Source organism: Ambystoma mexicanum, chromosome 7q (genome assembly GCF_040938575.1).
Source record: "Ambystoma mexicanum isolate Mex_15411 chromosome 7q, UKY_AmexF1_1, whole genome shotgun sequence".
In the NCBI taxonomy this organism is placed as follows: Eukaryota; Metazoa; Chordata; class Amphibia; order Caudata; family Ambystomatidae; genus Ambystoma; species Ambystoma mexicanum.
The window spans coordinates 1,154,639,030-1,154,666,413 of record NC_090941.1 but is presented as its reverse complement, the minus strand read 5'-3'; the positions used below and the strand labels follow the sequence as shown (position 1 = coordinate 1,154,666,413).

The 27,384-nt window shown below is 44.8% G+C and overlaps 1 protein-coding gene across 1 annotated transcript in view; it reads left to right on the top strand.

Annotated features, from left to right (window-relative positions):
- Nucleotides 1–26,195, top strand: part of LOC138528287 (nicotinamide N-methyltransferase-like) — a 215,109-nt gene extending 188,914 nt beyond the window's left edge. The window contains exon 3 of the mRNA XM_069639749.1: nucleotides 25,200–26,195. Within this exon, the coding sequence (XP_069495850.1) occupies nucleotides 25,200–25,638 (439 nt within the window). The 3' untranslated portion in view covers nucleotides 25,639–26,195. The remainder of the gene's footprint in view (nucleotides 1–25,199) is intronic.
- Nucleotides 26,196–27,384: the final 1,189 nt, after the last annotated feature.

The following is a 27,384-nucleotide window of genomic DNA, read 5'->3' as shown; positions in this document are numbered from 1 at the left end:
CACTGCATTCCGGCATCTGAAAGACAAAAGCTTACCAACTCTTCGCACGCTCCTGAGGCCTTCGGCGCTGCATCCCGCATCTGAAAGACAAAAGAAGGTGCATTTAAAGACATTGGGTAACTTTAATACTCACGTGTCATTACTCCTTCCCACGCCGAACCCAGTGGGTATTCCGGCACCCTTCAGCAGCTCCGAACTTGTACCTGCAAGATAAAAGGACAGTTAGTGCGCATCGTGAAGCAGGCAACAAGCGCTTACTTACGTGCTTCCAGGCGCTTCTATTCCTCACACGGGTTCCATCCTCAACTCACTTCGGCCCGTCATCCGCCATCGCCGGAACCCTGCAAAACAAGAGACATCATTACAAAAGACTTTTAAAGACATTTGAAATGCTCGGAACTTACCGTTCGTGCAGTAAACGACGGACAGCAGTCCTCTGAAGTCAAGAGGCCTGCACCCTTATCCAGTGAAGAAACTGGTTACGGCACCCTGCCCCGAGGCAGATGGAGAGCACGGCGTTCACTTACCTAAGACATCTTACTCTTCGAGTCAGACATACAGTGCACAGAGGTCCAGCCCAAAGAGCCAACCGTGTGTTACACATCACCTTTGAAGATACGGTATTCGCCCAGTCAAGACCGGCGCCTCTGCGGGAATCAGGTGAGCGTTACAGATATGGGGCAGCTGCTTTTCAGCTGTCATGAGTTTTTTATTCCTCGTAAGTGACGGAGGGGTGATCGAGGGCTGGGCCGTGGCTAGGTTAGTGGCTAGTGTGAATACTAGAAGATAGCGGTCTATCCAGATCTGCGGAACGATAGCCGTGATAGTTACCTCACAGTTATATTCTGCAATCGAGTCGAGGATTCGACCTTTGTTGTGGTGGGTGAGTTGACTTTCTGGGAGAAGCCAAGCTCTTGCAGAGTCATAGCAATATCAGTAGAATTGGTATCCTTAGTATCATTATAGCCTAGATTGAAGTCGGCTAACACTAGTGTTTGGGTAGTATTTTTTAGGTTGTTAGACAAGGCCGTAGAGATGTCTTCCGAGAAGGTTCCAATGGAACCTGGTGGCCTATAGATAAGGAAGATGTTTAGAGTTTGTGAGTTGGCCGTGGCGACTTTGACCGACAGGCATTCACAAGATTTCGTGGTTGGTGTTGTCATAATTCTGAAATCTAAGTTGGTCTTGGCTATAATTGCTATTCCTCCACCTCGAGAGGTGTGTCTATCTACTCGCAGGATAGTGTAGTTTTCAGGGACTGCCAGCGATAGGGCAGGGCCTGCTGCGTCATGTAGCCAAGATTCTGAGATGGCCAAGAAGTCTAAGTTGTCTGTTAATAAAATGTCAGAGATTTCAGTTGCATGGGCAACTAGAGACCTAGCATTTATGAGGGCTCCTTTGAGGTTAGGATGGTGGCTGTCTGGTATGTGGGCAGTGCTAGGACTATCTTTGGGATTCTGTTTAGTACGGTTCAATGTGGGTCTTTTGTGGTTAGAGGGACTGGAGTTGGACTCCTTGGTTACTTTCTGGAGTGGGCATTTTTTTAGAAGGTTTAATTGTTCAATTTTCTTCACCGGTAGCTCATATAATTTGGAGAGGCGGGCACGCAATCTTAGGTTTCTGTCGGTAGTATTGCATGGTAGCTGTGTGGATGAGTATTCTTGGTATTGGCTAGTTTTATACTTTTGTGTGTCTAGTGAGGTAGGGCAGAGGGGAATGTTAGGAGGGGCAGTACAGCCGAGCATCGTGTCGCTGGTTTTAATAAGCAGACTGTTAGAATGTAATGCTAATATGAGGGCAGAGGCAATGTAAAGCGTTAACCAAGCTATCCTGGGAAGGGTACCTGATAGGTGTTTGCACGGGCTATGAGTGTGCATCCTGGTAGTAAAGGGCAGTTCTAAGTGAGCCAAGACGGCTACTAGTCAGCTGATTCCGTGGCACGCTATAAACTATGCGGCTAGGTAGGCAGTGGCAAGTTCCTGCGACAGTATCAGATTCGGTCTCAATGCAGCTTTGCTATTATAGTCAAGAGTAGGATGGTGATAGCTAATTACATACAGTCAAGATGCGACTTTGCTATTATGGTCAAAAGGAAGTTGGCTAAATGCTAAAGCAGCTGTAAAAACAAACTAGGTACATTTTTGCTCTTGTGGTCTAGCATAGATCAGTAATAGCTGCTACCAAGCCATCTAGGTGTAATTTTGCTATTAAAATGCAAATCAGGTACATCAATCAAGTTAGCGCTGTGAGGCAGCACTGACCAAAATGCAAATCAGGTACATAAATCAGGGTGCTCTGTGAGGCAGCACTGACCAAAATGCAAATCAGGTACAATCAGGTTAGCGCTATGAGGCAGCACTGACCAAAATGCAATTCAGGTACATAAATCAGGGTGCGCTGTGAGGCAGCACTGACCAAAATGCAAATCAGGTACATCAATCAAGTTAGCGCTGTGAGGCAGCACTGACCAAAAATGCAAATCAGGTACAGCAATCAAGTTAGTGCTGTGAAGCAGCACTGACCAAAATGCAAATCAGGTACAATCAGGTTAGCGCTATGAGGCAGCACTGACCAAAATGCAGTTCAGGTACAATCAGGTTAGCGCTATGAGGCAGCACTGACCAAAATGCAATTCAGGTACATAAATCAGGGTGCGCTGTGAGGCAGCACTGACCAAAATGCAAATCAGGTACATCAATCAAGTTAGCGCTGTGAGGCAGCACTGACCAAAATGCAATTCAGGTACATAAATCAGGGGGCGCTGTGAGGCAGCAGTGGTTGAGTGTAAGGTCAACGGCAAACATCAAAGATAGGGAATCGGGCAGTGGAATGATAGGGCTATAGTGTTAATGCTAGGGCATGCAGCAATATGCTAACATGATGAATTAAAGGCTGGATTGGTTGTGCGAGTGCATAGTTTCATGGGTGACTTATTGATTAGTCATAGGATGCAGCATGGTGTGTGGAAGGGGGCGGTGTGCCCTGTAGGCAAAGAGCACAATAGCGTAGGTGCGTTATCTATGCACATGCTTCTGCCAGATTACGCAGTGGGGCAAGTCATAATGTTAAGCCAGGATAGTTTACCAAATAGAGTGTTTCCGCGAGAGACGTGTTTTCGTCTGGATCCTGGCCCTGGGCTCTTATAAGTTTGTTTCAGTTGTTTTACCTTTCTTAGACTGCTCGGATCCAGTTTCTTCTTGAACATTCTTAGGGATTTATTCAGTTTTTTTTTCCTTAGATTGAGCTCTGTATTCCATAGATGAGGCTGGGAAAAATCCGGTTTTTTTTCTCGGTAGTTCTCTAAGAGGGTTGTATATTCAATCTGTTCCATCTTCTTCTAGTGATTTACGCAGTGTAATAACTTTATTTGCATTTAGAAGTAAACGATTACGGCCAGGACCCACTTCAAGAACACTTTTTGCTGTGACTGTTGGACATTCAGTTTTGTGAAACCTCAGCTACGTCATTACTATGCAGTGATCGCTAGACTTCATTTTGATGATTTTTAGACATGTGACTTCACTTCTCAGGCTTTCATTTACAAACATATAGTCAATTGTCGATCTTAGCGCATTCCTTCGCAAGGTTGGTTGGGCGGGAATGTCTCCTATAGTTTGTCCATTCAACATCTGGAGGTTCCATGCATTCATTTCCAACATCCAGCACAATGCCGCATGGCCACCATTGAGGTTCTTCTCATCATGGAAGGCTTTATCGTTGTAAGGTAAGCAATTTATATTAAGATCACCACATATTAAGATATGTACGTCTTTTTCGTTCCTTTTAATGTCACAGATGAGTTCAGAGATGGTTTCTATGAAGTTGTCCAGTTGTATTGCTGCGTGTTGCCAATAAATATTTACCAGTATTAGTAAGTTCTCTTTGTTTGCCAATTTCGAGGGAAGTTTTACCCTGCAGACTTGTAAATACGCTGACACATTGGTTGAGGATAAGATATGTGTGCCGCTTTTAATTTTTGCAAGAGTGACCATTCCTGACAACGGGCGTCCTTTATTCCCTCTGATTGCTCTATTGAAGGCAATCTCAAAGCCATCCACAATTGGAGGTTGCATTAACCATGTCTCTTCCAGACATAGAACATCTATATCCTTTAATTCAGTTGCTATACTTTCGAAAAGATGCATATGCCCTCCATGAGGCTATGCATATAATACCGGACCCGTTGGACAGCTACTTTTGGGGATATTAATGGTTTTAGCGACCCATGACCAGTTAAGATCCTCATTTCGTGATTTGGAGTTCCTCTGAGTTTTAGTATCTGAGTTCCCCACCGTTGTTTCAGATGGATCTTGTGTCAGCGTTTGCGTTTTGCCATTGTTTTGTCTCTTGGGGGAGTCAGATTTGCTCTTTGGACTGTCTTCTTCAGGTCATTGTATCAGACTGTTATTTGTGGTTACTTTAAATTCCGAGGACAATTGTTTTGCCATTAGTTGTCCCATCTCCTTTGGGTTCTGAATTTCATTTATATCGAACCCTAGGGAGTTCAGGATGGCTCCCATATTTAGTAGTGAGTCGCAAATGATTTTAGAAGCTATGTGTAGTATCACACAGTCGTTGTTTTTTTCGTGTTCAAATTATAATATTTGGATGTCTTCGGAAGTCATAGTTCTTAATTGTGGAATGTGATGTAATAGTCTCATAAAACTTTTCCTATTTAGGAGAAGAACATGTTTTTCTCTCACTATTCGCTCTAATCGTAGAAGATATTTCCCCATTTTCTTATTGCTTGCTGGCCGGGGTCATTGCCAATGACTGCATTCACTCTAGAATTGTTCTGCGTTTTCACAGACATAGCTTGATGAAGATCTTTTGTTGCAGTGACAGAGCTTTTGATGACTGCTGTGAATAGGAATCAGTTATTTTTAAGGCTCTGACTCCAGATTCAATTTCAGTGTTCGATAGGACTTTAGTTAGCCCGACATCCATTAATGCCATTTTGGCCTCCAGGACTACAAACTCCTTCTCATATTTCCACAAATCTGTATTGCGAGATTTAAACTTCAAATCAGGCTGGTCTCGTTTCTTAGTGGCTATCGTTAGCGCTCTTTTAGCCTCGAGCGTAATGCTGTCGTTAGATGCATCCTCTGCCAGGGGTAGCATGTTGCCATCTTGTTTAGTAAGATCCAACTTGACACATCTTGACAGGATTACAGATTTCCCATTTTCCGGACAACAGGTTTTGTTGATGGGATTTCTTGGGAGTGTGACTGCTTTGGGAAGGTAATCTTCTTTGCAGAGTTTATCTTCCTTTCTTACAGGGCTGAGATAAATGTTTATAACAACGTCTGAGGATGAACATTCCTCATTCAGGACAGGATCTGGGATCTCAGTCCATCCACCTAAGTCGCCTTCGCAATGATCATATGTTGAGAGGTCTAGTAGGTCCTCTGTAAAACTCTCATTTCCAGTTAATGGATCATTTAATGCTTCATTACTGCTTGATTGTTTTGCAGTTGCGGGACTCTTTGGATTGCCAGGATTGATCTTTGGTGGTGCTCCAGTTGGTTGCCTAGTGGTTGTTGTAATACTGAAGCCTTTTATATTTCTTAGACAAGATTGCACACTTGATCTTGTTTTAATTTTCCTTTTTCTCATATTTTTTGACTTTTTCCCAATTATTGGTTCTTCAATTTTGTTATTTAAAACATGCTCCATTTTTTTGGATGCAAAAATTGGGAACACTTCTTTTAAGGTGGCTGGAGACTTCTTTAGCTGGACGGCTTCAACACCAGACTGCTCGCTCCTATTTGCATAGATATGGGTACCTTGGCACTCCAAAGCAATTTTGGGATCATGTTGTATAGCAGATGGTTCCGAGACGTGGGGGGCACCAACATCTATGGATCGCTCAGACGTAAGATCATCAGCACAACCAGGGCAATCGGCTACCAGTTGGGGTGATATCAATTTCCCATTATTTTCGGTACATTGAGGGGCACCCTCTTTTGGTACAGGTATCTCACTAACCTGTTCCTCATGGCTATTACTAGTAGTACTGGCTTTCTGATGGATAGGTCCATTTAGGTGTTTCAGTTTTTGTTTACATTTCATTGGACGATCTTTCTTACATCTTTATCCACTGCTTGTCTCTTTCAAATTTATCTGCACAACTTTATTCATGTCCAAGGCAGCAGGTTGCACATTTGGATCTGTTGGATTAGTGATTGATATCATCTCCACACTAACATCATGGTTCTCTCTGTTCTCTTTGGGTACCGGCATAATAAAGGTGGAATTCAGCTTCTGTTGTTACAGCAAAGCAATTGCTTCTCGAGCTACTTCTGCAAATAGTCGTTTGTCGGTCGCGCTGTTTTAGTGTGTTCCAAAATAATTTTCACATTTGCTTTAGATCTTATATGTTCGTCTGACTGTACTTGTTTCTTTAAATTTAGATCTTGGTCCAATTTATCATTTTGGTATCTAACAGGGCTAAGAGAGTTGTTCGGTTCTTGATATTCTCATTCAGTTGTTCATATAATTTCATATATGGCAACATCGATATAGTATAAGCAGCCATTATAAGTGCATTTAGCTCTCTGGTGATTTCCTTGGAGAGACATTCTACCATATTTTGTGTTTGGGTGTTTTGTTTTTTGGTGTTAATCGTCCTTGATCTGGACATTTTTGATTTTTCTCTCCGTGGATTGCTTTCCTTTATGCGTGGATCGTCAAAGTGGGAACCAGCTGGAAGTGGCGAAGAGAAAGACTCATATCCGTCTAAGTTCAGACCCGCTAATTCCCTTTCTTCAGCGTGTCATTTTTGCGAAGCAGATATCTGGTGTCCGTAGTCGTCTTTTGGGGAGTCAAGTCTTTTCCTCTTCGCCATAGGTTTCGGCCACAGGTTCCATTTTTCATTAGATCCTTGTGTTCTAAGTAACTGGTTAGGTAGGTTCTCTACAGGGAGCGCATGGGCACCTCCCTCCTGCTCCTGCTCATGTGAATTATGAGGTTCAAGGGGTGGTACTTCCACCCTATTTCCAGAAATATGTTGACTTCCCAGTCGCATGTTTATTTGAATTAGATCTTTTAGTAACTTATCAACTGCAGCGATTGAGCTGCGCTGATTAGGACACCTCATGATCGCTGATATATCTTCTGGTATGATGGCGACCGCATTATCTAATGTACCCAATGCGGCATCAGTTAACAATTCCCTTGAGGAATTTGGGAGATTGTTACATGAAGCCCATTCAGTTTGCACTTGGTCGCTGTGATTTGACGAGGCTGGGTCATTACCACTAGCCTCACTGGCCTCATCATTAGAACAGACCAAAGTGCCAACGGTAACGGCTCCATTATTTCCACTCTCCTCAGTTAGTGTCTTGCCGTGGCCTATTACATGACCAGCCAAGGCCTGTAAGGTCTTAACATAGTGTGGCTCGAATACTCCACTTAAGATAAGGGCTATGATTTGCATTTGTACCACTCTCTACATAAACATCCATGTCAGCCTCTGGAAATATCTCTGTCACGGCATGACTCATGTGTCTCCTCTCCACATTCATATCATTAAATGCATGCATTGTTAGAGGTGTTGTAACCATTGAAAGTTTAGGTGAGTTATTCACTTGACAGTCAAAACACTTTTCTGAGCTAATGGAAGAGGAAGAAATGCATGTCCTTTTACGGGACTTGCTACAGTTTACCAGGGGGACAGTTTGCTGTTCGGAGATCTCTCGGCCACCCGCGGCTGTAGCCAAGAAACGACGCTGCTGCCGCGTAAGCGGATGGACACCTCTGTCGTCCCCGGGATACACTGCAGCATGTTCCATAATGAGGCCGGAGGGGCCAGGCTCCGGCACACTCATAGGGCTTCCAAGAAAGCTTCCAATGAACACAGGGATATATTGGCCGGGTGGACCCGGAGAGTGTGCTGCAAGACACGAGATGGGGAGGCTCAACGCAATACGCCCAACTCCCCCGTGCACCCCTGGCAACACGGTCAACACTCTGCTTCACTCCGCGTCACTCCGCGACCAGAGCCGTGTATTTGAAGGTGAAATGCGACTTCCTTGAACAATGAGGCTGACAGCACACAAAACAGCGTCCTCAACACGGTCAACACTCTGCTTCACTCCGCGACTAGAGTCGAGTATTTGAAGGTGAAATGTGACTTCCTTGAACAATGAGGCTGACAGCACACAAAACAGCGTCCTCAACACGGTGAACACTCTGCTTCACTCCTTTCAGGGTCTTCCTGGTTGCCTCACCAAGGTATTAGCTCTGCTCCCAGCTCCGAAGAAGAGGAATATTTTTGTACCTGAATCCTGTTGTTCCAGAGGTCAAGTCTTGATAGCAACCCTTGTCTGCTGCTTCCTTTCGTGCCAGCGGTAACAACAGAAGAATCTTTTCTGACCATATCAGTCACATGATGCAGCCCTCAATTGGAGCTCTAGTGCTCAGCACTGACTTACATGTGTGAGGAGCCAGGAATGAAAAATAGACGCAGAGATTTTATAGTTTGGCTATAGACATCTATTTCAAATGAAAAGGGGGTTGAAAAATGCCTTGCCGCCCCTATTCTAAGAGGTATTTCCCCAACTAAAGCAAAACTAAGGGTCTGTCCAATATCAAGATGTCCAAAGCAAAATGTCCTGTGTCCAAAGTACTGTTCTGGCCCTCACATTATAACAATGAACTCTTAGGTGAAACCGAAAATTTCTTTGGCCTTGAAATGTATACAAATTTTCAAAAAGGAAAGGAGTATCTCCAACACAAAATTTCCAAATGGATAAAGTTCACACTTCCAGACAGATGACTCCCTTCCCTTTAAACATTTAAGGATATGAGGTTTCCGTTGGGTTCTTTGGTTAGCAAAACAACTTGTATGCAAAACAACTTAGCTGTTAGTTTTGGCAGGATACCTGGTGTACTCTCCTGCTAGGACTTTGTCAGGTGTTTCATTTAACACACTTGCACTTTGAATCTGCCTAGTATACTTCCCTGCCAGGGCTTTCTAATGTGCTTCATTTAACATACTTGCAAACTTGAATCTGCCTGGTATTCTCTCCTGCCAGGACTTTCTCATGTGCCTCATTTGACACACTTGCAACTTGAATCTGCCTGGTAGTATTCTCCTGCTGGGAATTTCTCATATGTTTCACTGGACACACTTGCAAACTTGACAATATCTTGTATTCATTCCATTATGTCTCATCAGGAAATGTTGAGTCTCACAGTTTTTCCCATATGCTTCTTCATTACTCCACTCTGTTGGCAGATTCACCTGCAGTACCCTTTGGGAACACTACAGGCAATTGGGACTACAAGCTTAAGCACAATTTCACCTTTGGTACAAGCCTGTACTACACAGTAAACTGGTAGCAATGGCTGAGCAGCCAGACTTATCTCAAGAGTTTAAGTGAGCAGTAGAAGAAGTTACACAAAGGACCAACCAATACAGTGAATCAAGTAAACACTCAAGGTTTCTTGGTAAAAGAATATACATTAATTTACTCAGTCAGTTAGAAAACATTACATTAGCATATGCAGCTCATTGTCACACACTAATACAGCCCAAAAATCCAACCATAAGCAATTGAACAAGTTTAGCTCCAAAATGAAGTGGGAGCAAAATGGCACTTTAGATACTTAATAAAGGAGGGAAAAGACAAGGTTATAAGAATAGACAGCCCAAATACATTCATAGGCAGGACAAAGGGTTTCAGTTAAATGCAACTAGCATTTCTTCTCAACAGGCCTGGGACAAAGTCAATGGTTCAGAGTCTTTTGTATAGGATAGCACAGTTCCGTTATATAACGGTTAAGTCTTTGCCACAGATTTTTTAAGGATTTGGCTAGGCGAAAAGTTTGATTAATGTTTACGGAAGGACAAGCCTTTGTAGTTGAGGAAAGTTTCACACACTTTCCCGATGGCCGAAAATATTTCCGGACCGCGTCTGCACAGTACCTTGTCAATGGAGAAAGAAAGATGTAGCTGAGGCAGTTCTTCCTGGCAGTTCGAGCACAACTCGCAGTTCCTGAGCTTCAGTCGTGGGGACAAGAAGGAGGACGTCGGGAGGTTCCTAGACTGCCCAGGGATGAGGCCAAAAGCTGTAGAAAGACGTTGGTTTAAGGTGTGAGTGCCTTAAAGTCCACAAGCTGGTTTCCTTCCCTATGGCTATCCGGTTTTCAACAGCACTCTGCTGAAAATTCGACCAGAATAGGACGGTGTCCAGGTGGCTTGTGAGTTAGTTGTTCCCACCAAACTCAAGAGAAGAGGTTAACCTTGAAGGGCTTCTCTGTCGTCAGAGTTTCAGGCAATTCGGACCTGCAGCATGGTTTCACCGGTCGTCCAGGAGTTGCAGCAGTCCTCTTCCTTCCTCTCCTCTTCGGTTCTTTCATTCCAGTGGTCAACTCTGCTTTCGAAGTCCCAGAGATCTGCTTTTAAACAGTTTTCCCCCATTCATTCCAGCCTGGCTGTCACTCACACATCAGGGTGGCTGTTCTTGCCGGACAGCCAGCCAGCCAATCACGCCAGAGTGCATTCAGGTCTCTTAGGAGACTAACACAGGGAGTTTCGGACACCTCCCTCAGATCCTGTCCACTCCAGACACTCTGGCGCCAGAAGAGGGCTTCAGCACTGAAGCCCACCAAAGGCCAACAAACAAAGGGACCAAACCTCGTTTGGCACGCAGAGACAAATGCAAGAATGACTTTTCCTTAAAGAAATAGTGAAAAAAGATGACTGGAGTCTGTTTTTACAGATAGGGATTGGGCGCCATATTGGAAAACATGGCTGACCCGATTTTTAGCTACCGTTGTTAGCGGTCGCAAAAAATCACGGTAGTTGATCTAAATCACTGCCACCAGCCATTTAAAATAGGAAAAAGTAACATTTTACTGTTACATGAGTGTTTTGACTCAAGGGAAGCTAGGCAACCCCTCCAGCACTCTATTGAAAGATAGTGTGTGCTGGGTCAGTAAATTTAAAAAGACTAGTAAAGCCAATTTAACTTTACATGCTCTGGGAGACGATAGTCAGTCCCAGAGAAGGTATTTAAACCTTGGGGAGTCTGAAAGACACCCCTGTGCCACTGCACTGAAGGTGCTCTGTGACATACAGAAATAGATGATGCCAATGGAGTTGTTTTAAATCTCCATAACCAAAGAACACACAAAGTAAAAGACACACAAAATACATGGAAGAGTGGGAAAAAAGGCTCACACTCTTCCCAGGTAAAAAAATGAAATCCCAGAAATCCAGCAAAGTTGCTGGGGGTCTCAAAAGGTAAGGGAAATTAGCACATTGTTGAGAATTCTCCATAGCACACTCAGCTTCCTCGTCACAGTACTGTTACATTCCGGAAAAGGGAAGTCAGTTCTTGATGACTTATATGCAGAGTATGGGAAGGTATTCTTAGCAGCTTCAATGGGTAGGTGAAGGGATGTGTGACAATATGCCATTAATGCATGAGGAATGTAGGGGGGATCCCTAAAAGAAAAAGGGATATATCATGTCTCGTCTGATGATGACCTTTCACACTCTTGAGGGTTGCATCCCCCAACGTGAGCCTCCCTTACACAGCTTTGCCCAAGGTCCAAGGTCAGGATCAGGTAGCGGCTCTTGTCCCCTGGGCACCGGGGGAGAGGTCACTTCTGCTAAAGGAGTGACCACACCATTGGATTCATCACAACAGGCTCTAAACGTAAGGCACCCTCTCTTGTGATAATCTGGTTCCCTTCCAAAGGGTCAGGGTCTTTGGACTTCTCTGTGGGTTTTCCTCCCAGTGTGTTGGTGGGTCAGTTCTAGGTCATGACTCAAAGCCTTCACTATATCCTTTTTCTCCTTCCTTCATTATGGTTTTAATAAGAACTAAGCATGTACAAGGTTATGCATTGACAAGGGGGCTCCTTATGAGTTTGTCGGTAAGACAGTGAAAATACTGACATGGCGGAATTCCTTGTGCGATTGCACTCCCCCTTCCCCCGCTGAACTGGGGTATTACCGGCATCAACAGCCATTGGCCGGTATTACCAGACGATTTGTGCCAGTAATACCGATGCAACCCCTAAACTGCCCAAATGACCTGCATGGGCATTAACGGCACTGGAAATAGTGTCACTGCCGGAAAGGGGAAGTTTACTGGTGGCCATCTTTAACACTCAATCTACCAGGATTCTCCCATTTCCCATTGCCAACCAGTTACAGAAGAGGTGCCAAAAGAATGTTCCAGCAAAAGAAGTCCCCGGCCCCCGATCTCCAGCTCCACAAGCCCAAATTCGCAGATAGTGATCGAACACTCTGGTGCTCTGTTTGGCACCATGCACAGGAGGACAAGTGTGCAGAGAAAGTCTGCCATATGAGCAGAGGTGAGGACAAGGGTGATGGCTCTAGGGACTGTTCCCCATATTACAAGGAATTGCTTGGTAGGATGACCCCAAAGCTACCTCAAAGCAATGGTATGGAGCCTCATTGCAAAGCAGAGAAGGGAGAGTGCCGCCACAGGAGGAGGGACAGTGAAATCCCTCCGTCTCACAAGCTAGGAGGAGACAGCCAGCTCCGTACTCAACATGGAGAGAATCGTTGGCAGTGCAGAACCTGGAGCAGGGACCCAAGGCAATGGTGGTAAGTGCAACAGACACCATGTGCAATAATAAATAAAATGTTGTGTCCAAATGCATGCACTCCCCAGCAGAGAAGCACTAAATGGGCAAGGGAATTGGTCCAACACATGCCAGTCACAACAAATAGCCAGTGAACAGACACGTGATGTGCCAGAGGATGCGGGTAGATACAGCCTTGCACAAGCACAGTAGCAGAAAAATGCATCCCGACATATGGACACATGAGAATCACTCATATGTGCCAAGTGAGTCCATGTCATGAATTGATGGTCCACGGCACACACAACAGCAAGCCACCTTGGCAGGCCAACAGGCAATGTGCACTCCCACTACCTACATGCAGGAGCATACATTGGAGCCAACACACCAAAGAAATCCACATGGAATGAGCAGCTGCAGGACACACACAATGTCACATGAGTGTACTTCAAGCCTGCAGACATGAATAAGATGACTAACTGCATGCCATTAAATACCCAACAGGCACACAGTCCACGGACAGTGATGGGGCTGGGCCATGAACATCTGGCATCCAAACCTGCTCAGGCCATGGCCCTTGCCAGCAGGGCAAGAGAGCAGGGCAGGGCTACCAGGCCACCTGTGCCACCATCACCAGCATCACCACCTCTGCCACCATCACCCCCATCATAACCTCTGCTACCTCCAACCACCACTGCAAGTGGCAAACCACCAGTACCTATGGCTGTCGCTATCCACTAGGCTGTGTTCAATGGCCCCTCCACTGGCCAACAGGGATACATGCCAGTTGGCAAAGCTACCACATGAGGCCTGATAAAGCCCCTGTCAAGGGACACAGTGCTGCCATCCCACCCATGTCCGGTGGTGACTCAGACCCAGGAACACCCACATCACCATTGCAGGCAATCCAGCCACCAGGCTATCATGGCAGGGCCCATGTGCCCACAACTGTGCTTTCAGACACGTGGCTATTTGATTCAGCTCAGTTAGCTGTGAATAACGCAGTGCCCCTGGTTTATAAAATCTTCAGGGCTGATCATAAAGACCAATGGGGTGGGGGTGTAGCAATCATGGCAAAAGAACATTATAATTCTTATTACTCCAATATCCATCATCTAGATGGCTGTGAATACCTTATGATAAAAATGAAAATTAACCCAAATATTTCTCTCGCTATAATTATACTTTGAAAACCTCCCCGCTCACCTCCATCTTTTGGAGAACAGCTTATAGGAGTATTGAATAGCATCACTAAAGTGAATTCACCAGTCATTGTTATGGGTGATTTTAACTTATGGGCCGAAGATCCATCAGACACTTCTGCCTCTTCTCTCCTATCCTCCTTGGAAGTGACAGGTTACACCCAACTGTTAACGGTCCAAACATATCAAGGTGGTCATACCTTGAACTGGATACTATAATGTCCAGAACTCTACCATTAGTGCCCTAGGATGTCCTTGGTCGGATCATCTTTTTGTAAACACTACAATCATAATTCCAATCCCCCCATTAAGATTTGATACCAATGCCAGGTCTTTTATCACTTGTAGAAATATTAAAAAGGTCACACTGATTGCTTTTTCCTCTTTTGTATCCATCAATTTGGGTGTTATTGATTGAATCAAAGACACGTCAGAGTAATTCAGTCACTTATCATCTGCCATTAACGATACCATCAATACTTTGGCCCCAGAAAAAACTAAGATGATGAAATCTGAGACTACCAATAAAATCTGGTGCTGTGATGAGAGCATGGAAGCAAGACAAATAAAAAGAACATAAAAATATAAAAAAAATCAGTTCAAAAGTATAAAAATTTCATAATTGAGTCTAAAAAGAAAACATACAATGCACGCATTGATAATGCTAAATCCAACTCAAAGAACTCTGTTTGGTGTCAACAAATACAGGATGCATTTATGAGCAAAGTTACCGGACATCGTCTAGCTATCTCTAACCAACTGGCCAATCTTGACACCAAAAAAGACTATGGGGGTCATTCCAAGGTGGGCGGTAAGGGATACCGGTGCTGGTAATCCCCTACCGCCCTACTACAAAGTCTCTTAGCGGGTCCCTCCATTAACGGCTGGTCTGTCAAGCCTGTTAAGGGACCAGGGAGCAAAGAACGGGCTTGACATACGCGGGCCCGTTAGTACATAGTAGCCCTATGGGGGCTCAAATGGGAATGGGGAAGGGCATTTTCAATGGGAATTTACCGGTCACGCAAAGGTCGGACTACACCGGTAAGTCCCCATTGAACTGGACCGGTGCCGGACCCGTTATTGGTGGCAGTCATGACGCAAATAGCGCCATGACTACCACCAACCTCAGAATGAGGCACTATATCAAAGTGGATTGTCAAAATAATACCTTGTTGGCTACCCTTCCGAAGTTTGAATTTCATATCTGTACCGAACAAGAGATCAATGAGATTGTCACTGACATGAAATCCACATCTTGCCTAGGGGACTCTTGCCCTCCTGATACATTAAAAGGATCCATGGACGTTTTGATACCATGGATCACTAAAATGATCAACTCCTCTTTCTTGATGGGGGTAGTACCTGGAGCTCTGAAGGAGGTATGGGTGACTCCCCTTTTAAAAAAGGACACTCTTGACCACACAGCCCCAAGAAACATAGACCGCTTACCAATGTCCCATATCTGTTGAAAGGAGAGTGGCCTACTTACAGTTCCAGGAATTAATTGAAGAACATGCACTTCTCAATCCAAATCAGTCTGCCTTTCGTTCGCAGCATGGCACAGAGACAGCTCTTCTGGACCTTAAGTCAAACATCATTGGAATCATAGAAAGAAAGCATCCTGCGCTGCTGTTAGTGTTAGATCGTTCGGCAGTGTTTGATATCATCGATCACACTCTACTACATAATAGACTGCTAATTGCCTCCAACTGCTAAGAGAGTGCAGCTAAATGGATTGTGTCTTTCCTGGGTGCTAGACTCTACAGAGTGCCAGTCGAGAGGGCTCAAGCCAAACCCACATCTATCCCATGTGGTGTTCCACAAGGCTCCTGTCGGTCTCCCTTGCTTTTTAATATTTATATTAGACAATTTTTCGATCTCATTGACAATCTGGGTGTCCAATTTGCAAATTATGCGGATGACACCCAGATCCTGTTCGAGCTGTCTGGAAACTATCAGGAGGATGTAGCAACCGTGAATCTTGTTTATCTTCCAAGCCTGGAAATCCAAGCCCATAATTCATTATCACTCAACGACTCAAAAGCTGAGCTGCAATCTTGGCCTTGGTCCCCAATTAAAGACACTCACCCATCAATATGATTCTTTTGAGGGGGCTGGTATCATAATCCCTGTGAGCAAATGATTGAAAACCTTAGGAGTGATGTTGGATGCCAATCTCTCAATGAAAAAACAGGTTTCTCAGATTCGCTCATCATGTGGACATATAACTAAATTGCTTCACCAGATTAGGCTATACCTCTCATTTAAAAACAGATCTCTCTTGGCATCTTCATTATTACATTCACGATTAGCCTACTGTGAAAGATTACTAATCGGCATTTCTCATGGCAACCGAAATCTGCTTCAAACTGCTCAGAATGGAGCCATTAGGGCTGTATTTGGCTTAGCCAGACGGGACCACATCACTGCCGTCAGGAGGAAATTACACTGGCTTCCGGTGAAGCAGAGCATTAGGCGTAAAATTCTCTCTCTTACATATAAATGCCAGAATTCAGATGTGGCACACTCTATAACCAAAACATTAGTGAGAAAATCATCCAGCAGCGTGCTACGCTCCTCCGACACTCGTCAGATCAGTCAGCCGCGATCTCGTCTAAAAAACACTGCCGATTGCAGCTTCGAATTCACTGCTCCACTTGAATGGAATGTCTTGCCCCTGAATATTAAAACATCTCAATCGCTGATTATGTTTAAGAAAAATGTAAAGACATTACTTTTTAATCTACCTGAATAGAAATCTGTCCTTTTCCTCCTCATCTGCTCTTTCCTTCCTTCATTCCTCTTTTCTTGGAGTGCTCTGAGGACTACGGGTATGCAGCGCCTTATAAGATATAAAATAAATAAATAAACTGATGAAGAGGATTGATGATGATGCCTCATTTCCATCGGTTTGCTACAGCCCTGGTCACTCCACAGCCCTCTACCTCTGCCTCTGTCCACTTTCTCATCTATGAATGCACCCCTGCTTGCCAATGAGGTGTGCCACTCTGACATGGTGAACTTGTAGGCCAGCGGCTCCAGGAAATGTGAGCAATGCATGAATGTGTGTGTAGGGGTGCAGCCATAGGATGGCCCAATCTCTTGGCCATGCCACTGCTGCCATGGTCACTCTCGTCCAGAGAGTGCAGGAGTACAGTAACTACTCCACAGCCAGTGCTGAGGGGATCTAACAGGCAATACAGCTGACCCTGCAGCACATGCAGGCCCAGGGCTCAGAGCCCTCCATCTCTGTTACCTGCACAGAGGGATCCCTGTCTGGAACCCCAAGACACCACTCTCAGCACCTCCTAACTGGAAAGGAGCCGGAGGAGAGCCCCATACCCAGGAGGCACAGGAAATAACATTTGGACAATGCCAGGGTACGTACACTGTGTGTGTTTGGGGAGGGTGGGTGTTTGGGGAGTGTGTGTAGAGGATGGGTGTTTGAAGAGGCTGTATTAAGGGTGGTGAGTTGGGAAGCTGTTTTTGTGTAGTGCATTTCAGATATTACGTTGACATATACATCACATTTTTACTTGACACAATGACAAATAAATAACATTTGTATTTGTGAACAAGTGTTGGAGGTGAATGTTCAGAACACATACATAGGCACAAGGGGTATGCAATTTGGATGTGGGAATCAGAAAACATTCTCAAACAGTTCCTGCCGGGACAGTTGCACCAATCTCTGGCCTCCATACACTCAGTGCACACATGCATAGGTCCTGCAGGCACTGCAGCATCATCTTCAGGGACAGGCATGTCCAGATCGGGGGGCAGGGACATGTTCGCCTGACACAGATTTTATGTACCATCACACAGACCAAGACAATCTGTCCCACCTTGTCAGGCCTCTACATTAGCGCACCACCAGAACAGGGTAGATATCTGAAGCCGGCCTTCCACAGGATGAAGGTGCACTCAATAGTTACCCTAGTCCACACATGGGCCCTGTTGCATGCCACTTCCTGTGGAATCTGGAGATTCCTCAAAGGGGTCAACAGCGATGGTAGCTGCAGGTATCCAGAGTCACCTACAATGGGCAAAGACACATGTGCGACTCATGATGATCTGCAGAAGTGTTAACTGTTACAGCAGTAGCTCCATACACCGTCTGTGCATGCATCTCCCATGTGTCATTGCACCACACTGTTTCACATTGCAGTCATTTCATGTTGATTGCATTTCACAGGGTTGGTGTCCAGTCTGGCATGGTGCTACTTACACACAGCTCACAGCCAACCCTCATTGTTTCTCGGTCCATGACAGTCAGGGCAGCATGCCACAGTGCGTGGCATGGGGCTGTGCATTGCTCCCATGTAGTGTCCTTGATGGGAGTCTGGGTTATATATGCAGGTTGTCTCTGTTGCATTCGGGGATGGGGTGGATTGCATGGGGAACTAAGTGCATGTCATGTCAAATGCACGGGACATGTCCCTCATTTGTAATGTTGCAGTATGTCATCCCATGTTTGGGGTTTTTTATTGGGAGCTTCGTTTCATGGGCACCCCATGGGCTCATTGGTGTTTGTGGGCCATGCACTTAGTCGATTCCCACCCCCCTCTCCTCCCATCAAGGGTTTCTGGGCATGGGCAGGCTATTAAGGACACCAAGTGTGTTTGAGGCAACTGAGGTATTTGTGTGGCATTGTACTATGTGGATTTTACTGTACATGGGCGTCAACCTTGTTCATTGTTCTTGGTGTCCTATGTCATCTTCACCCTTATCCCCTGGCTCTTGGGGGTACCCCTACACATACTTCGGACACCAGTAGGTGGCCTGGCCCACCACTTTGCCACCCATACGTGTTGTGTGGTGTTTCATTCTGGCACCTGTAGTGCATTGTGTGTTGCTGGCCTGTTGAGTTGCATGGTGTGTCCAGTGACTGCTGCATCTCCAGTCATGTACTCCTTATGTGGGTTCCAGCAGGTCATCTGTGGGTGTGCTGGTAGGTCCTGCATGTACAGGGCCTTGTCAGGTCATGCAGTCACAACCTTTGCCCCCCCGTTTTCATGCCGCCCATACAGCAAGGTAAGTGAGATTGGACATGTACTCACTCAATATCCAGGTCTATTCCCTCTGTGCCCCTGCATGTATTCTGGCCGCGCGCTGTTCTGTAGGATCATTGTATCATGGGTTGCTCCTGGGAACCGGACACAGCAGTGACTGATGATGAGTTCGGCATCACATGTGACCGGGACATTCAGTCAATGGATTTGCTTCCAGTTTCTGTAGACCTCCTCTAAGGGCTCGGGGGCCACCAGCTCCACATGTCTACAATCCAGGACTGCCACCGACTTGGGCATTCCTGCAATTGTAGATAACCATGCCTTAGTTGCATTCACCTGTGCCTGGGTGGTGGGGAGGGCAATGTGCTGGCCCACATGGTGCAGGAGTGGTTCCAGCATTTTGGCCCAACACTCTGGAGAAGGCAGGCTATGAAATACCATGCAGTTGGCTCACTGAGTGTTGGAATGTGCATTTGGCTAATAAGTGCATGACCGACAACAGCTTGACCAACAGTGGTATGGCTTTCCTTATGCCAATCCTGCTCCCTATGTCCTCCTAGATGTGCATGAGGAAGTCTCTTTTCGTCTCCCTGTTCAGGCGGCACAGGATGAGGATTTGTGTGTCTGTGAGGGTCCATGGTGAGTCCCTTTCATAGTGTATGGCTGCACACCATGCGTGGTATAGAGGAGTAGACCAAAAGCAACGGCATCTCCCCCTCTAGTGAAGGACAGGAGAACATGTCACTCAGGGACCGTGTTCTGCCCCCCTTTCCATCATTGTAAAAGTGAGAAGCATTATTCATTGAGGCAGCCATAACCCTCTTATCCCAGGCAAGTGCATTAGGGAATGGATACAAAGTAAATTGAAAGTGGCAATAATACTTGATAAGGGGTACATGGGCACGTTCAATAGACATCAAGTAAATTACATTCATCCTGAAGCTACATGAACAATAAGTTAAAAGAATGAAGAATATTTCACTGCACCCATTCATGTAGGAAACACATATATAAAGAAATGCACATATTTGTGCACAACATGAATAACATATGGACATATTTCATTAACATAGAATTGCAATAGCAAAAGGTATCCATTTCATTTAAAATGGACACCATAAGCATGCATTATAAATAAATACAGGCTTTAAGTCTCAGGAAAGTTAGAATTGCCTAAGCCACAGAAAAATTTGACCAGGCAGAGTTGAAAAAGTTGAAAAAAGGAGGATCTGCTCAAGCAGAGCCAGGTGCATGAACTTGGGAGCATTAAATAGTAGAATGGACAGTTTTTAGCAGTGTTTCTCAAGAGTTTTTTTTTATAAAGGAATTAGCAGTAAGTGAGAAATAGATAAAATAGACAATGAGCCAATGAGATTGAGACAGCAAGGTTGTGTCCATGGCATGTTGGCTAGAGCTATGTCATCTCAAAACCACTTCCATCCATCCTCTGAGTTGCAAAACATGTCCTGTGTGCATTAAAATGAGAATAACACATTTTATGCTGGTCTGTGTTAGAGGAAATAGTGATGTATTTCAGGAAGCATGTGTACCCAATAAGAGAGGGCAATTTATTGTAATCATAGAAATTAGACCAATTAGGTTGTAGGATTCATTTTAAAACAGGAGTGATGTATCCTGTTGTTTTTGTTATAAATATATGTTGGAAATTGGAGGGATTTGAGACTTTCCTCTTTTCACCTTAAACACCATGGTTGACAGAACAAATGCTCCCGGCCGTTGGTGAAATAAAGGTCTCTGTACCTTTCACAGTTGTGTGTTTCTATCCTTGGATGGCTGTATTGAGTTATGTCTGAGAAATGGTCCCATCTACAAAGGTTTCTCCTTTCAAGTGGCATCTTCCCCCTCCTCTCCAATGCCTCCTGCTGCCACTGGTTGTCCTCCAGCCCTTGCAGCTCTAGGTTGGCCTGGGGCAGTTCCATGTCCATGTACACTGTGGTGAGTGGCAGCATGGTTGTGCAGGGAAGCGTTTTTGAGGAATGGCTGGACCTTTTATACCCTTCCTGGTGAGCCTGGGTGAATTGGGTGCACCAGTAGCCTCATTTCATCACCTATGTGCTTTTACCACCTGCTAAGAGCTGTAAGTATCTCTGCCTTGGTTTTGCCAGTATTATTGGCATTTCCTTTGTTGTAATCAGCAGGTAATACCGTTAATCGGGTAATATCGGAGTTGGTGGTTGGGTCAACGGTAACACTGGTGCCGATATTATCGGCGCTGGTATTTATAGTGGTGAGTGTACTGGCGCTGGTAATACCAGCAACACGGTTACTGCTGAATTGTAATGGGCCAAACCAGTAAAAGTGCTGGTGACTGGAATTACTAGCACTTTTACTGTATACTGGCAACCTTGTAAAGAGCCCCAAAGTTGTTATGCTTGTACAAAACACAATGTGCATCTTTCTTTATAAAAAAGTGTTAATTATTAAAATGTTTACCAATGAAATTCAGTATTCAATTTATAGAGTTATTCAAATGAACTTATGCAATTTAAATTAGAATTTGTTTGGGCAGTTGCAGTTTTTCATTGCATTTTGAATTCATAGGCATGCATTTGTGTTGACCCCATACAGAACAGGTCCAGATCAAAGATCATGCAAGATACTGCTCAGGTCATCACATGGCTATTGTTATATGAGCTGTTACACTCTGCAGGTTGATTCATTAATGCATTGTTGACTGAGGCACACAACCCAAAGCTTACACAGCTTGTGGTGAAGGTCCTCTTTCCGATCTGACTTCTAATCATCAATAATGTTTAAAAAAAAAAACAATTTAAAGCCTCAGTTGTCAAGGACCATCACTATGTCCAAAAGAATGAGGTAAATCATAATTATCCATGTGTTACAGGTATGAAAATCCTACTCCAAAAAAGAATGCAGACAGCAGAGCATGTGTAATTGTTTGCAGAAAGATGAAATGTTTGTGCTGTAACATGTCCCAGCACAGCACGAGAAGTATCCATCAGACATGATGGACTTGGTGTAGTAAGAAGGACTGGAGAAGCAGACAGGACTGTGATGAGGTGGGGGAGAGGGAGAGGCGCAGGTATTTAGGAAGAGGGAATGGGACAAGAAAGAGGGAAGAACACCTAGAATGAGGAATGGGGACTGGAATTAAATGAGTAACTGAAAAGAGTGGGATAAGGAAGAGGATGTGAAATGGGATGAGAAAGAAGCACTTGGAACAGAAAGAAGAAAAAGGAGTGTGCAGGTGATAAGGAATAGGCAGTGGAATGAGGACGAGAAACAAACATAGAGGGACTGACAATGACAGAATAGGATGAGAAGAAGGGACTGGGCAAGGAACAAGAGGGACAGGGACTGGGACTATGAAGAGAAACAGTTACTTGGTTTCAGGGAGAGTGATGGGAAGTCGAAGAGGGTCAGAAAGAAGACAGGGGAATGGGGAAGAGGGACTAGAAGAGGGACAGTGATGAAGGGAGGGACATCTGAGGAAGAGGAAGGGGTTATTGGCTCAGAAGAGGGACTGGGATGAGAAAGAGGGTGTAGGTCAAGGAAGAGAAAGTGGGACGTAATGAGTAACATAAATAGAGTGTGGGAGAGCGAAGGTGTAGGAGGCAGACAGACTGGTTACGGGGAGATCAATGTGATGGGAAGGAGGGATTGGGATGTGAAAGAGGGACTAGGCAAAACAAAGGAAGGGGGATTGAGATGAGGAAGAGGGACAGGGATGATGAATTGGGAAAATGAAGATATGCAGAGGACAAAGAGGGTCTAAGTATGGAACAGAAAGATGGACTTAATGTGTGGAAGAGAGAAAAAGAAGAAGGACTGGGACAAGAAAGAGGGTCATGAAAGAGGACGAGAGAGCTTGGTGATTAAGATGGACTAGGAAGGTAAAGAGGGACAGGGATGGGGAAGAAGTAAGGGAGTTGGGACAGAAGGCAACTGAGATGGGCAAGAAGTAGAGGGAATGGACAAAGGAAGAGGGACAGGATTGAAGAAGAGGAAGTAGGAATGGGGCAAGCATAAGAAAAGAGTATGGGGACAAGGAAGGGGCACTGGGAAGGGGAAGATGAATGAGGACATAGATGAGAAGGAGGGTGATAGATGAGGAATAGGGATTGGTTTAAGGAAAAGGGAGAGGTACTGGGATGCCAAAGTGGGAAAGGAAGAAGAAAGAGGGACTTGCACATGTAGGAGAGACCTGGATAACAAAGATGAAGAGAGACTGGTCCCAGGATTAGATAGAAGATTGGAATGAGGAGGGCAAATATGGTCTGTGATGAAAAGGAGGTAGGAGGAGTGTGTACTGGGACGAGCAAAGGATGCACTAGGACAAGGAAGAGGGACAAGGGTGAGGAAGAAGAAGAGGGACTGGGACAAGAAACATGGATTGGGGAAGGGGGCAAGTCTGCTGAGCAGCAAGAGGTAACGGGGGGGTTAAAGAATGACTGGGCCAATGAAGAGGGAAGGAGAAGAGGGAGAAGAACTTGGTGGAGGAAAAAGGAAGAGGGTAGAGAAAGAGAGACAAGAATGAGGAAGACAGAATGGGACAAGGAAGAGGAAGGGGGATTGTGATGAGGACAAGGACTGAGAAGAGGGATGGGGATTAGGAAATACATGGGGGAAAGCGATGCGATTGTGGCACTGAAAAGAGGAAATTGAAAAGGGAATGTGATGAGAAAGTGGAATAGGAATTGGAACGAGGAAGGCAGCACAGGACTAGCCAATGAATGAGGGTGGGCTGAGTAAGTGGGAATATGATGAGGAAACATGAACTCTCTGCTGGTTGTGCCACTTAGAGTGAAGGTGGATAGCTCACATATTGTACCCCTGTTTGTAGCTGATGACATGTGCTACTTTAGCTGGGAATGATGAAGAGAGGTCTGTGAGTCCTGCGTCAGGTTTTGGGAGCCTGTGGGTATCAGAGGAAGCCTCCCAACAGCAACATGATGGGGCTAGTGGTGCTTCTTCCAAACACCACACTTCTAGTAGTGGCTTGCCCACAGGTTCTCCTGACTGCATAAGCTGCTGCTCAATATGGCAGTTTGCGTTGAAGTCCCTGAAATAGAAAGGTAATATTTAGACCTACATGGGTCTTATCATAAATTTGGTGGTATCTCTGTGGTAAATCTGCAGTGATACTACCAAACTGTATTACCATTACCAACACTTGATCGGCGGTATTAGTCCCCATTAATTGGAGTCCATAGGACTCCAATTGGGGAATTGTGGCTGCATTACCGCTTCTTGCGGGAGGTTTTTACTCCACCTTACTCCCACGCCCCTAGTTGGGCTGTGCGGTAATGCCGTGGTAACGGTATTACAGCTGAATATGTACTGCACTGCGCAACTCGTCAGCCTATGTCTAATAAATGTGCACATTTATGTGTGCTGGTGTATAGACCATACATATGTCAAACCAGTGCACACAGCTGCACCTTAGAGTTTCCAGGGCACTAAGGGCATGATGGTCCAGGAACCGCAAGTGAATGTCGGGTCCCTGGTGATTTCTGTCAGAGTGATCGCTGGAAGGAGTCTGCAAGGCACAAGCTGCATTAGCTTGGATCTTAAATGATAGTTGCACCCCTGGTGGAGCTACACAGGACTCCCTAAATGACAAGTGGAACAACCCAAGGCAGAGCCTGTATATAGGATGATTCCTCCTCTAAATATCCAGTCCCTCTTTGGTCATTGGCTTTTTTGTGTATTGTCCTATCTTTTGTGGGCCATCAAATAGTCAGCCATTATGATTCCCTCTATTGCAAGGCACATGCTGCAGGATTTCTCCAAAGACTTTGGTTACTTTTACATGTGTTCCCTGACAAAACATCTGATTTATCAATAAAGAAACATCTAACAATGCATACACAAGAGAAACAGTGCTCTGGCATATCATATACACAAAGAAGTTGGACAAGCACAGGATATTGTTATTGGCCTATTACGAGTTTGGTGGTATCTGGGTGGTCACCTGTTCCGGCGGTATTACCACTGGATTACTATTGTCGGCAACAGTTGTAAATCCCCATTCCATGATTTTCCGGTATTGCCGGCACTGGTAATACCTGTCCTAGTAATACTGACAATGTTTGCCGGTAAGTCACCTGACTTACCTCCAGTTCTTAGCTGGAGGTAAATCTGGTGCCCCACCGGCAAACGTGTACTTAGCTGGTGCAGTAATGTGCCGGTAAATGAAATTACTGGCAGGTTATTACTTCACCAGCAAAGTCATAATGATATTTCACATTGACTGGAAAGTGATATGCAAAGTCATTACTAATGCAGATGCATCACAGAAAGCTCTACTTGTATGATCAGAAGAAGGCAAACCCCATTGCATGTTGCTTTATTAAAGGCTGATTTAACTGCATGTTAAGTAAACATTGACTCGTCTACATATCTGCCACATTATATGTTGCATTTGTTTCCACAGAGAAATAGGGATTGAGAAAGAAGAAAGCCTGAGAGGGAAGATTGCAAAGCTTATAAAATGTGAGGCCAATGAAGATCATCCAGTTGCGCCGAAGCTTCCGACTCAAGCTGACTGCGTCCTCTCAACATTTTCCCTGGAACATCTTTGCACAGACGTGGATGGCTTCCGCAAGGCAATGAAAGATATGTCATCGCTGGTGAAAATAAGTGGACACCTTGTGCTGGTTCTAGTCCTCGGATGCACGTTTGAGATGTGCAGCACAATCAAGTTGCCTATTTTATGCCTAGATGAGGAATGTGTGAAAGCAGCTGTGATTGACGCAGGCTGTGTGATTAAAGATTCAAAAAATAATAAGAGACTTAATCAAACCAAATATTCTGTTGTGGATTGTGATAGTATTTTCTGCCTTGTTGCATGTAAAGAAAAGAATGTGCAATAACCACATAATTAGGGCATGTAAAAGACAAGCTGTAACACCCGCACGTTGATTCCTCAGTGTTCTCTGGTCATGTTGCAATGTCCATATCACTTTAGGATTGTTACTCACATGTCGCCATGTCCATATCCTTCAGGATTGTTACTCACATGTCGCCATGTCCGTATCCTTCAGGATTGTTACTCACATGTCACCATGTCCATATCCTTCAGGATTGTTACTCACATGTCGCCATGTCCATATCGCTTCAGTATTGTTACTCACATGTCGCCATGTCCATATCCTTCAGGATTGTTACTCACATGTCACCATGTCCATATCGCTTCAGTATTGTTACTCACATGTCGCCATGTCCATATAGCTTCAGGATTGTTACTCACATGTCGCCATGTCTATATCGCTTCAGAATTGTTACTCAACACTGATTGTTTGATTGCAAATATTTGCATATTGATTTTTAGAAGGTGATTTAAAGCATTGCAAAGAGTTTGCTTTTAATGTATAACTCATATTGCCATTAAAAGATAAACTATAATAAAACTCTTCCCAATATGAGATCACGTAATGACTGCATGTCATGATGTTTTCAATTATTTTTGTGAACATTTCGATGATCATTCTGCACCAAACCGAGTGTTAAATGTGACCATAAAAGCAAAGCATATTTTTACTTACCCATTTTGCGGTCCTTGTCTTATCCAGCTTTCTCAAAGGGAGGTGCCCAGTGGTGTTGTTTTGTAGGTATTTCCCATGTGGTTCATGACCACCAGATGGGATGGCGCAGGCATGGTCAGTGGTGTGTCCAGAAGTTGTATTTAGGAGGGTGGGGGCACTTACAGTTTCTGATAAAATTAACAAGGCAAATATATATATTATAGTGCAGCAGCCACAACTCTATAGTTTTTTATTGGCAGCAATCGCATAAAACAGAGCAAACCGTACAGTCAATACCATCATTGGATAAAGTACACAAGAGGAGAAGGCAGCAAATTAGCGAAAGGACGAAACAGTCAATTGTAATACACTGCTACATTCAACAACAGCCCTAGGAGATCATAGGTGAGTCGCTTCCAGGCGCACCCTCAGCTTGGTTGATGAGGTAACTATTGAACACGGACCATATGTTCTTGGGGTGAGAGTGCGTCGGTAACAAAGTAAGGTATTCTTCCTCACAGGTCCGGGACCAGGTGAGTGCATTAAGCCACTTCTGAAAGGTAGGGGGGAGGGGCTCTTCCAACACTGGAGCACACATTTCTTGGCCACCATGCAACTTATGTTTAGAAATGTGGCCACCTGTCTACTATCATCAGTGCTCTACACTCCAAACAAGATGCCCAGTGGTCTGGGATCGATCACCGTTCCGGTGATATCAGTGAGAGCCTTCGAGATCCCGTCCCAAAAATCACCCAGTGCATGACATGTCCAGAACATGTGTAGATGGTCTGCCCCCTACATACCACAACGGGCGCATGTATGTGTACCATGATGGGCAAACTTAGAGATTTTTTTTGGGAGTGTAATACAACCTGTTCAGTAATTTAAACTGCATGACGCAGTAGCGGAAGTTAAGGGACACTCTGTTTGTGTGCAAACACATCTTTTTCCATAGGTGGTCAGAGACATCAAGGCCCAATTTGTCCGCCCATTCATTGCGTGCTTTGGCAGGCTGGGTTGGGGTTTCTGCCAGCAGCATTTTATATAGAGAGGAGACAACACCATGAGCACCACTCGAGTTATGTAGGCGACACC